The sequence below is a fragment of the Miniopterus natalensis genome, chromosome 15 (assembly GCF_054644295.1).
Source record: "Miniopterus natalensis isolate mMinNat1 chromosome 15, mMinNat1.hap1, whole genome shotgun sequence".
Classification (NCBI taxonomy): domain Eukaryota; kingdom Metazoa; phylum Chordata; class Mammalia; order Chiroptera; family Miniopteridae; genus Miniopterus; species Miniopterus natalensis.
Genome location: NC_142095.1, coordinates 5,886,152 through 5,897,452, shown reverse-complemented (window position 1 = coordinate 5,897,452; position 11,301 = coordinate 5,886,152). Strand labels below are relative to the sequence as shown.

The 11,301-nt window shown below is 50.1% G+C and overlaps 1 protein-coding gene across 2 annotated transcripts; it reads right to left on the bottom strand.

Annotated features, from left to right (window-relative positions):
- Positions 1-626: 626 nt before the first annotated feature.
- On the bottom strand, positions 627-9,839 carry LOC107524272 (zinc finger protein 445-like). 2 transcript variants are annotated; one of them, XM_087824825.1, is made up of 7 exons: positions 9,803-9,839; positions 8,247-8,811; positions 6,956-7,124; positions 6,556-6,632; positions 6,136-6,262; positions 5,537-5,647; positions 627-4,040 (listed from the first exon to the last, which is right to left on the bottom strand). In XM_087824825.1, the coding sequence occupies exons 2-7, from the start codon at positions 8,673-8,675 to the stop codon at positions 2,425-2,427; spliced, it is 2,529 nt and encodes an 842-aa protein (XP_087680951.1). In that variant the 5' UTR covers positions 8,676-8,811; positions 9,803-9,839; the 3' UTR covers positions 627-2,424. The 2 variants fall into 2 exon arrangements, with proteins under 2 accessions (XP_087680951.1, XP_087680950.1); XM_087824824.1 differs by lacking the exon at positions 9,803-9,839 and adding an exon at positions 9,516-9,609.
- Positions 9,840-11,301: the final 1,462 nt, after the last annotated feature.

The following is an 11,301-nucleotide window of genomic DNA, read 5'->3' as shown; positions in this document are numbered from 1 at the left end:
CCGCCCCTGTCGGAGCCACCGGCTCCTGGCGACGCTCGCCACCTCCCGCGCCGGACGCCCGCCCTCCACCCTCCGATGCCCAGTGGGGACCCCACCGCTCCACCAGCCTTGGCCTGTGTGCCCACCTCCCCCCAGTGCGTGTGCGGGCAGCGCTGGGGCCTCCCTCCCCAAGGGCCCAGAACAGGCTCCCAAACTAGGCGTCGTTTAGGGACCACGAAGATCTAGCTGACCGCCCACCCGTCCTGGCAGGAAGGCGTTGTTAAGGGGTCACTCATTTCCCCCTGGGGCCCCTTCAGGGAGGGGAGCCAGATGCTAGTTTCCGCAATAGCCTCTTCCCCCAGCAACACCACAACCGGCGGTGGGAGGGGGTACTTTCTCTCCATGTAAAGGCCCCCTAATACTGGAACCCTACAGCAAGGAAGAAAAACATGGTTCAAGGTTGTCCTCTGAAAAGATTTCCTGTTTCGTATGCCCTTGGAGGTGAAAGATGGTCCAGAAGAAAATGACAACTTAGGGAACACTTCTCAGCTGGAAATTAGATGGCCCTTGCAGTAGACAGAACTAGTGGGTAAGGAAATCAGATCACTTCACCTCTATTATTTAGCAACAAACTGTATCACTGTGAATGAGTCTTCCCAGAATGTTTTTAATTGGGATTTTTCAATCATCTTTGCCACAGCCAGAAAAGTCGGGTCTTCTTTGCCATAAATTTTGAGACAGTTCTTAACTTGTTAACTTAGGCGTCAGGGTGGAGCCAGCTAGTTCAGAACTGGGTGGAGTCAGTGTGCAGGAAAAAGTACTTATCAGTGGGACATGACTGCGGCCTGGAAAACCTAGATACACACATGCAAGCTGGCACACACAAACACAAATCCATTAGCTTTTATGTTGTTGTTACTCCTCACCCAAGGGTACTTTTCCCATTAACTTTCAGACAGAGTGGAATAGAGGGAGAGAGGGAAACAGAGAAAGATTGATGTGAGAGAGACACGTTGACTGGTTGCTTTCCGCACGTGCCCGGACCAGGGCAGGTGATCAAACCTGCAACCCTAGTATATGCCCTTGACCAGGAGTTGAAACGGAGACCCTTCAGTGTGAGTGCTGATGCTCTAAGCACTGAGCTACACCAGCCAGGGTCCATTAGCTCTTTGAGGCTGAGAGAATAGTAATAAGACTCCAAGGGTTTCCACGAATGTCCTCAAAATACTGGCTCAAATCAACTTTTATAAAATTAAAAAAAAAAAAAAAAAAGAATCCCAGGGGTACTTGTAGAATATAAGAATGAGGATTTTTGTATTATAATATCCTATGATACCATGTTTAAAATTTTTGATCCAGTGGTGGGAGGAAAGTTCATGCCCAGTTTAAGAATGGTTCAACTGAAGAGTTAAGGTTTAAAAATTACTAACAATGAGTATATGAAAATTATTATCTATATGCTAAAAGAAATAGATACCATACCCAACTACAAAGAGCCTACATTGCCCGGCCAGGTGTAGCTCAGAGGCTGAGCATTGACCTATGATCCAGGAGATCACAGTTCGATTCCCGGTCAGGGCACATGCCTGGGTTGTGGGCTCAATCCCCAATGGGGGGCATGCAGGAGGCACCTGATCAATGACTATCTCATCACTGATGTTTCAATCTCTCTCCCTCTCCCTTCCTCTCTCTAAAATCAATAAAGATATATTAAAAAAAAAAAAGCCTACATTACCTTGGTATGGAAGTATGCACACATACATTAAGGAGAACAGATGACAAGGCAATTCCACAATTGCAAATTGTAACACAGGTGAGCTCAAAGCATTGAGGCCAAATCAATAGTTTAGGAGGAATTAAGAAGCATTTGTGAAAGAAAGTCTTTCCAAAATGGGCTAGATCTTAAAGGTTCTGAGGTATGGAGACTAGCAAACAGGAAGAAGAAAAGGGTTTCTAGGTGGTGAACAAGTGATGAGGGTCTGGATTAAAAGGAAAGTTTTAAAAGGGCCAGAGCAAAGAGGGGAAAAAAGGAGAGCATTTGAGATCTTGCTTCCATCATGTTGCTTTGGCTCAAATAAAAAAGAGTGAATCAGTCTTGGAGAATCACTTTATATAAATTGAGAAATGAGGGAGGTGGAATAGAATGAAGAAGATACAATCTTTGTAGCTAAGGAGAACACACTCTGATTATAGGATGCATAACAAAGAAATGACATAGATTTTTAAGCAGAAAATAAGAAAAAAAACCCTACTATTATAAAAAATGTGGAGTCCATGCTTCCCTAATAGTAAAGGACTGCACTGTTCCTCCTACTCTCCACCTTCACGACCAGGCAGACATTCCTTAGGTTCTTTGATTAGTAATTCAAGAAAGGATTAGGGTAAACATCCTTTTTGTAAAGAAAGCCTAATTCAACGTCCCTTGCTGTATTGGAAACTTACGCCTTATGAAACTAACTGAGCCAGACCTGAGTACTTCTTTCTAGTGTGAATTTGCTGATGGTGATTCAAAGTTGAACGCTGACTGAAGGTTTTCCCACACTCAGTACATTCATAAGGTTTCTCACCAGTGTGCACTCTCTGGTGCACAGTGACCTGTGAGCTGTCACTAAAGGCTTTCCCACAATCATTGCATTTATAGGGTTTCTCCCCAGTATGGGTTCTTTGATGTACCATTAGACTGGAGCTGTAACTGAAGACCTTCCCACATTCATTACATTCATAAGGTTTCTCACCAGTATGAACTCTCTGGTGCACAGTAAGCTGTGAACTGTCACTAAAAGCTTTACCACAGTCATTGCATTTATAGGGTTTCTCCCCAGTATGGGTTCTTTGGTGTACCATAAGGCTAGCATTATGGCTGAAGACCTTCCCACATTCATTACATTCATAAGGTTTCTCCCCAGTGTGAATTCTCTGGTGTATAATGAGGTATGAGTTTTGACTGAAGGATTTTCCACACTTAGTGCATTGATAGGGCTTTTCACCTGTGTGAAGTCTTTGATGCTGAGTAAGACATTTACTTAAGCTGAATGCCTTACCACACTCATTACATTCAAAAGGTTTTTCCCCAGTGTGAATTCGCTCATGGTCAACAAGTTGAGAGTTCTGATTGAAGGCTTTCCCACACTCCCTGCATTTGTATGGTCTTTCCTCAGTGTGGAGTTGCTGATGTCGAATAAGACTTTTATTCTGACAGAAGGCCTTGCCACACTCATTGCACTCATAAGGCTTCTCCCCAGTGTGAATTCTCTGATGGTCAATAAGATTTCTATTAAAACAGAAAGCTTTCCCACATTCATTACACTTGTAAGGTTTCTTACCAGTGTGAATTACCTGATGTCGGAGAAGATTTTTATTCCGAGTAAAGGCCGCACCACACTCATTGCATTCATAAGGTTTCTCCCCAGTATGGGTTCTCTGGTGGTCATAGAGTTTGTAACTCTCACTGAAAGCTTTTGCACATTCATTACATTTATATGGTTTCTCCCCATTATGAAGTCTCTGGTGTTGAATGAGATGGGAGCTGTGTCGATAGGTCTTCCCACACTTGCTGCATTCATAGGGCTTCTCCCCTGTGTGGGTTCTAAAATGAACTATGAGCTGAGAGGTCTGCCTGAAGGCTTTACCACACTCATTACACTCATAGGGTTTCTCTCCAGTGTGGATTCTCTGATGGCCTGTAAGGTGTGAACTCCGATTGAAAGCTTTACCACAGTCATCACATTGAAAGAATTTCTGCGCCCTCAGAATCTGATGTTCTGCAGGACTGCAGGACATATTCTGACGTTCCCCAAGGTCGTTATAGTCATCACATCCATCTTTTGGGGATTTGTTTTTATATTCGTGTGTTATTTCCAGGAAATTATTTTGTAGTCCGCTCCCTTCCTCTTCTGAGGGTTGTGCTTCTAGCTTCCCTAAAGCATCTTCACAGGCATTTCTAGCTCCTGGTCCCCCAGGAACCTCCCCATACAGGCCTCCTGATGTCCCATCAGATGACTCTGATCCTTTGGAAATCTCCTGCCTTGGAGGTAACTCTGAATTCTCCATCTGAGTCTCACCTGATGCAAAAAGAAGGAAAAAAAAGCTTTTACTCATTACTTGTCCTACTGAGGAAACAGAATCATCAGGAGTCTATCTACCTGAAAAGCCTTCACGTTATGGGTAAGGAAGGAGGTGACACATTGAGAAAAAGACAGAAAATTAGAAATAGCTCCAGTTTTCCTTCATGGACAGAAAGAAAAAGAGGGCAAAGATGATCAGCAGAGGATGGATGGAGAGACATCTGGACAGAGAGATGTTGAGGCAACACAGTCACGTGAGCAGGGCAAGTGAAAAGCAAAACCAGATGTAAAGCGTGTTTGATCTTCCAGAAGCTTTGTGTCCTGGAAGATGCTTTGTGTCTGATGCTTTGTGTCCTTAGAAAGGATGAACTCTTAAGATCTTTCCCACCATAACACTGTATGCTTCCATGATCCTCAGCAAAGATGTTGGTGAGAGAGAATGAGGGCAAATACCTAAAATCAAATATGAGAAACACTGTGGGCAAATATGAGAGTTGAAGGGAGATTTACATTATGAGGTTCTGATTAGAAAAAAGTATAAAACAGAAGAGTTTCTGGTATGACAGAACAGTGACAAGATTTTGAGAAGCCACGGTGTGAGAAGTACTGAAGGTGAGAGCACAGCTCTAGGTGTAGGGAACCTGTAGACCCTGGACGACTGGACTGTGAGTAGATAATACTACAGGCCTATATAAAGTAAGAAAGGCATCAACAATTTCAAATATAAATGAAATATGTTTGTGATATCTGGGTAATCTGGAATCATAAGAAAACTGAACAGCTGAATATTTAATTTTCAGTTCTACAATTACTTAGTACAAATTTTAGTACTATAATTTTTTGGCAACTTCAGTACAATTTTGTACTACTACAATTTTTTAGCAAAGAAGGAAAGGGTGAATCAGGAACCAGAGGGCCAGGGAGGAGGAGAAGCAAGACGGGCATTGCAGATGGACATTCGCAGGACTCACATCCAGTTAAAAAAGAAAAGGCTGAGAGGTGAGTGTCAATAGCAAGAGGGGACAGGAACCACAGTACAAACAGAGCCGGGGCTGGGACTCCAAGGAGGGCTGGCTGACAGGACTGGAGAGCAAGCCGACCACAGGGGGAAGGGCCACACAGAGAACAGGGGCAGGAGTGGAATGAGGGCTCCTAAGAGCAGGAAGGGGTAGGCTCTGGGGAGTCAACAGGGGTGCAGCCCAGAGCTGAGGACCATCAATGAACAAAACAGAGAAGGAACACTGAAGCCCTCCGGTGGGCAAGAGTGTTACTGAAAGTGCTTCTGGGGAAGGGGCAGGGCCAGAAATGAATGTCTGGTAGGCCAGTCTGGAAGGGAGAAGCCCAGGGCCTGGCATTCCTCAGCAAAACTAATAAGGACCTTCCTTCTGGCAAACAGTGGAGTAAGTTCCCCATGACTGACTTGCTGAGAAAGGCCTTAGGAGAAGAGAAGAGATGCTGGGAGAGCAAGATCTGGCAGGTTCTCTGAAACTCACCTGCAGGGGCAGCACCTGGATTCCCCTTCGGCTGAGCTGCCTCCACCTTCAGGCCCCACGGCTCCCTTGCCTCCAGCCAGGAGATCAGAGCAGGTTTGGTGAGAGGCCCCACTGCAGAAGAGAAGGGGAGGGGATGGGGTGGGAAGGTAGATGAGTCACACACAACTACCCTCTTGGGCCTGGGGTTGGGGAGGGAGGAGGGAAAGGTCAGGGAGGCAGGTGGAGGAAGCTAAGGCAGGAGGCCCAGACAGCCATTCCTAACAGCCCTGGGCAGATACAGGAGAGGCTGAGAGAAGTCACTGCCAAAAGGATCACTAGGATTCCCTGGCAGTGGGCACCACATGACAACTCAATCAGTTAAATCAGCTGACATATTTGGGAGGCCTAAGGAGAAGAGGAACTTGACACACATGACTTAATCTTTACAATAAGCCAGCATGCCAGGCATTCTTATCCCCGTGTGTCAAGAGAAGGTTCTGCTTTGGTTCAAAGGTACACAGCTGCGATGTAAACCCAGGTCAGCCCCCTTCCTATGCACCATAATGAACAGTAAGAAGGCAGCAATAAAGGTGGGCAGAGCAGGGGGAGCAATGCCTTACCTAGAGAAGCCAGGTTCCCATAGTTCTCCAGCATCACATCCCTGTAGAGGTTCCTCTGAGCAGGGTCCAGCCACCCCCACTCATCCTGGGAGAAGGTCACCTCCACATCCTTGAAAGTCAGAGCCTCCTATAAAACACAGTCCTTACCTCAGAGCCGGCCCACAGTTCCCAGCTTTCAGGAGGAGGCAGGGGAATGGGGTGGCTCTCAGTAAGGACAGGATGGACCTGGTAAGGGTGAAAGAGAAGACCACCACCCAGCAGAAGGGCTCTGGGCTCAAGGGGGATATTTCGGTCACTGGGACATGAATCTCTGGGTGTGAGGTCACTGGACACAGAGACGCAGGACACAGGAAAGCTGCAGCTGCTCCATCAGGCAGCAACACCTGGACATCACGAAAGACTGAACATCCTGTGGCTCACCTGAGGCTGGGCTGCCACCGCATCTCCTGGGCACCCCTCTCCCTGGGAAAGGGCAGGCACCTGTGCAGCAGGAGGATCTGCAGAAGAAAGAGCCATGAGAGGGGGCAGCCCACTGTTTCCCCCCCATAGAGCACTCCGGGGCCCAGGAGTGGGCATGGGCTGTTGTTAAACACCCATTTCTCATTTCCCCAGTGTGCGCTGGAGGCCAGGGAATGAGGGTGGGGGGTACAAGGGAGGAGGAGCTGGGCTAACATGGGTCACAGAACAGGTAGAAAGACACAGAGCTAAGGGCCAGGATGGAAAGGCATTCTGGTGAGAGGACAGATGGTGGAAAGAGGACACCACAGGAAGTGGGGGAACTGTGGCGAAGGCTGGGGTCGTAGTGCCAGGGGGTGAGTACCGGATTGCCCAGTCAGGAAGTCATGCACCCCTGTTTCACAGGGAGGCTCCAGATGGTCCCCCAGAGCAGAGCCGTTCCTGGGAGGTGAAGCAGAGGGCCATATCTGCTCGGCTCGCAGGGCTCCTGTACCCATCCAACACACATCTGGGCTCTGGGCAGGTGCTGTGTCCTGGCAAGAAGAAAATGTGAGAGATCCCCATGGGAATCAGAAAGCAACCCAGAGAGGAGGCCATGCGGCCAAACTCTAAAGAGCGGAGACCAGAGAAGGGTGAGCCAGCCCTCTATTGCCTACAGGCAGAGGGGAAAGGGGAACAAAGCCCAGGGAGGGCCCTCACCACTCAGCCTCTCTGGGCTCCCCTGCTGGCCACGGCAGGGGAGAGGAAGAACCAGAGTCCAGCTCACATAAGAAAGTGCCTGGCACCCAGCCGGTGGGGCTCAGTGGTTGAGCCCTGACCTATGAACCAGGAGGTCACGGTTTGATTCCCCATCAGCGCACACGCCAATAAAAACATGTAAAAAAAACCACACAAAAACAAAGCCCACAAATACGATAAATGCTATTTTTAAAACTGAGAAGCTCGCCTGTGGGGGCAGGAGAGGCAGAGTGCACTTGAACTGACCTGCTGCTCTGCTGCAGGCACTGGGACAGCCAGCTCCGCTTCCAGCACCAAGGCCAGGGCCAAGCCCAAGGTAGGCACTCATCAAATGCATACTGAACAACTGCTCATTGTTAGGTCAGTTTTGCATTTTCTTTTCAATAAACTGAGGCTCTGAAAGGGACAACGTGGCCAAGAACACTGAGGTCGTTCAGTGTGGAATGAAGTCTCATCCCTGCACAGAACAAATCCTCAAAGGCTTACTGAGAAAAAGCAGACTGGTGCACAGAGACTGCTCTTCTAGGTCTTATTGTGCCGAGGGGCCACGAGTCCCCCTTACAAGCAAGAGACATCGCCCCACCTTACAGTCAGCATCAGGTCCAATAAGATAAGATGTGGAGACAGCCTCTATATAAACTAAGTCACTGTGTCTAAAAACGTGTCATTGTTAGTTAAGGATCCTTGCGAACCCCCTTCCTGCAGCAATCGTCCTCTGGGCAGGTGGGAAGGGCTGCCTGCTCTAAGGTCCTGGGACAGGGTCTAGTTTGCTGATGCTCAGGTGCCATGGGAATGACAAGGGAAGGCTTCCCCTGTGTTCCTCAAGGCTGAGGGTTCAGAGGCCAACCCTACCCCCAAACAAGCTGGCTCACCCGCAGGCAGAGGTCACTGGGCCCTGCACACTTGCTCACACTCACCTTCAATGGTGTCCCACTGAAGTCTCTCCGCAGCTCTTCCAGCAGGGCCGCAGCCTTCCCACCACTCTCAGGGTGATGCAGCTGCACCCAGGTCCGGAGCTCGCTGGGCAGGATGCTCAGGAACTGCTCCAGCACCAGCAGCTCCAGGATCTGGGCCTTAGACAGAATGTCGGGCCTCAGCCACCAGCGGCACAGCTCCCGGAGCCGGTTCAGAGTCTCCAGGGGCCCAGAAGATTCGTGGTAGCGAAGCTGTCTGAAGAGCTGGCGGAACAGCTCCTGGCCAGGACGGTTCAGCGTCTGGGGCCTAGGAGCCTGCACAGAAGTGCAGCCTTCACCCTCTTCTTCCTTCTTTACCATCTGAAGGCGCCCTCGCTCTCTTGAAGCCTGGGCCTGAGCTGGGCGCACAGCATACCACCTGCCTGGAGGCATCGCTCCTGTCCAGGGTCTACAGCAGAGTGCAAGCCAAGCCTCTGTCAGCTGTGCTGCTGCTGGGATGTCAGAGAATCTTTTCAGCACTGTGGTGGACAATGGAATTTGCTGGACATCAGACGTCACTGGCAAGAGACTGAAATAACCAAAATTAGTGTTCGGGAGCAATGTGAATGGTGGTGGAGCTCTATCCTGTTGGTTCGGACAATGTTTGGATGTATGAGAAGAGGCCCATGAGCATCTGCACAGTGGCGCCTGCCAGTCTCAGGTAGGGCTAGATTGTCACATTTGGGGGTAAACTGAGAAAACATCTGAGAACACAGGAAAGTATGTACAGAGCTTTATTCATATATGTACATGTAAAGAAAGATCTCAACTGAGTAACCTAATCTTCCATCTTAAAACACTGGAAAAAGAGCAGTGTGTATTAGGTGAAGTAAACTGCAAACAATGTTTTCTTGTAATGACACTTGGAAACATGTTTTTGTGGTATCAGAATGCGAGCACCAAAATTAACCAGTATCTGAAAAAACTGATTACACAACTTGAAGATAGCATAACTTTCCAATAAGCAACAGTACGAATTAACTTAATAACACTGAATTACACACTTTAAAATGGTTAAAACAGTAAACGCTTATCTATTATTTGGTTAATGTATGTACATTTCATCACGATATTGTTTTATCAGAGTCAGTTTTCACAAGCAATAGTGTGATCCCATTTCGTAACATACATGTGCAGGAGTTTGCACAGTTACGCGTGAATCCTGAAATATCAGGAAGCCTCCCGACGAAAGCCCTGGCCGACTGCAGGTACTTTTACTTTTCTGTCACTCACCGCGTCACCTGATCGCCGGGAGTGGGGGCGCTTTGTTTGCGTGATGGGCCGAGAGAAAGCGCGGAAACCATCGCCCCAAACCCTCCCTCGGGGCGCCGGGCGCGAGGCGCTCCCGGACCCGCCCTCCCGCCGCGGGCTCGGGGTCCCGGGCCACCCGCCCCGGGCGCAGCCTCGGGGCCCGGGCGCAGCCGCCGCCGCCCCGCGCGGGTCCCCGCAGGTGCCCCCGCCGCCCGCCCGCCGCCCGCGGCCCAGCAGCCCCGCCGCCCCCGCCCCACCCGCACACTCACCGCCTCCCGCGGCCCCGCCGTCGGCCCCCGGCCTCACCACAGCCCCGCGCCCGGCTCGCAGCCCAGGGGTCGCGCACGCGCGTCACAGCCCCGGGCCTCAGTGGCCTCTCTAGGAACCTGGGAGGGCCAACGTCTCGGCTTCCTCCCGCTTCCAGCGCAGGGCTGGCCCGCCCCTGTCGGAGCCACCGGCTCCTGGCGACGCTCGCCACCTCCCGCGCCGGACGCCCGCCCTCCACCCTCCGATGCCCAGTGGGGACCCCACCGCTCCACCAGCCTTGGCCTGTGTGCCCACCTCCCCCCAGTGCGTGTGCGGGCAGCGCTGGGGCCTCCCTCCCCAAGGGCCCAGAACAGGCTCCCAAACTAGGCGTCGTTTAGGGACCACGAAGATCTAGCTGACCGCCCACCCGTCCTGGCAGGAAGGCGTTGTTAAGGGGTCACTCATTTCCCCCTGGGGCCCCTTCAGGGAGGGGAGCCAGATGCTAGTTTCCGCAATAGCCTCTTCCCCCAGCAACACAACCACCAGGGGCAGGTTAGGGGGGGTACTTTTGGTTCCCAGCCACAGGCAATAAAACTTTACCTTCCCACACCTCCAGCAGCCTTCTCTTATGGGTGAGTTCTAACCAGCCTCACCTAGTGGGTGAACAGTGATGCTATTGGGCAATATGTGGAATCCTGGAGCAGGTTTGTGGCTGGATAAGCCACTTGAGGAAGAGTCAAAGCAACATCAGGAGACTGACCAGCCTCTAATGGCAGGAGACAGCTTGGCCTCTTTGAGAGCAAATGTCTTTTAAGAACAGCACCAGAAATGCTGGAGGGTGTGCAGCCCATGCCATTGCAAATGGGGGCTACAAGCTGCTGTACTAGGGCCAGGTAGCTGTTCTTGTTACCTTCTGGTATGTTTCCTTCCTAGTGTCCGGCCCTGGTATGTTGCTGGTTGATCTTTCAGTAGGAGGGATGCCCATCTGTGCCCTAAGGCTCCGTTCCACCCATCTTAACCACCCCAGGTTCCTTTCCAATGCCCCACTCACCAGGGATGGAAACAGAGAATGGAATCTGTCTCCAGAGCAATGGTGATGAGGTGGAAGAGAAACCAATGGCACATACAAACAGGGCAACTGAGAAGGGGTCAAAGGGCGACTTACAAGAGGTGTAAGGGTTAAGGAAATATGACATAGGGTGGTATAGAACTCCAGGGTTAGCTATAGCCACCCACAGGAAAGAGTTTTGAGTTTTATCTAATTTTAAACAAAATTTCCCATCACAAAAGAGCTTGAGCGGGTTCTCTATGTGTGTGACCTCAAGAGATTTCCTCCTCAAGAGCCCTGAGTCACTGAAGCCTTAATGGATCAACACGCCGCATCCAATGGCAATGTCAGGCAGTAGCTAGGGCCAGACAGTCAAGAGCTCCCTGTGAGGTTTCCAGTGTAGATGGTGACCTTGGTATCAGAAGGTCATTCATTAGCCTAAGTGGGAAAAGACTGGTCTAAGAAACCTCTAAA

Excerpts from the sequence above, each read along its gene's own strand:
- LOC107524272 (XM_087824824.1), bottom strand. The coding sequence starts at position 9,586 with ATGGTTTCCGCGCTTTCTCTCGGCCCATCACGCAAACAAAGCGCCCCC. Across the intron at positions 6,633-6,955 it reads CTTCCTGACTGGGCAATCCG|ATCCTCCTGCTGCACAGGTG; the intron begins GTACTCACCCCC and ends TTTCTTCTGCAG. Across the intron at positions 4,041-5,536 it reads TCCAGGTGCTGCCCCTGCAG|GTGAGACTCAGATGGAGAAT; the intron begins GTGAGTTTCAGA and ends TTTTTGCATCAG.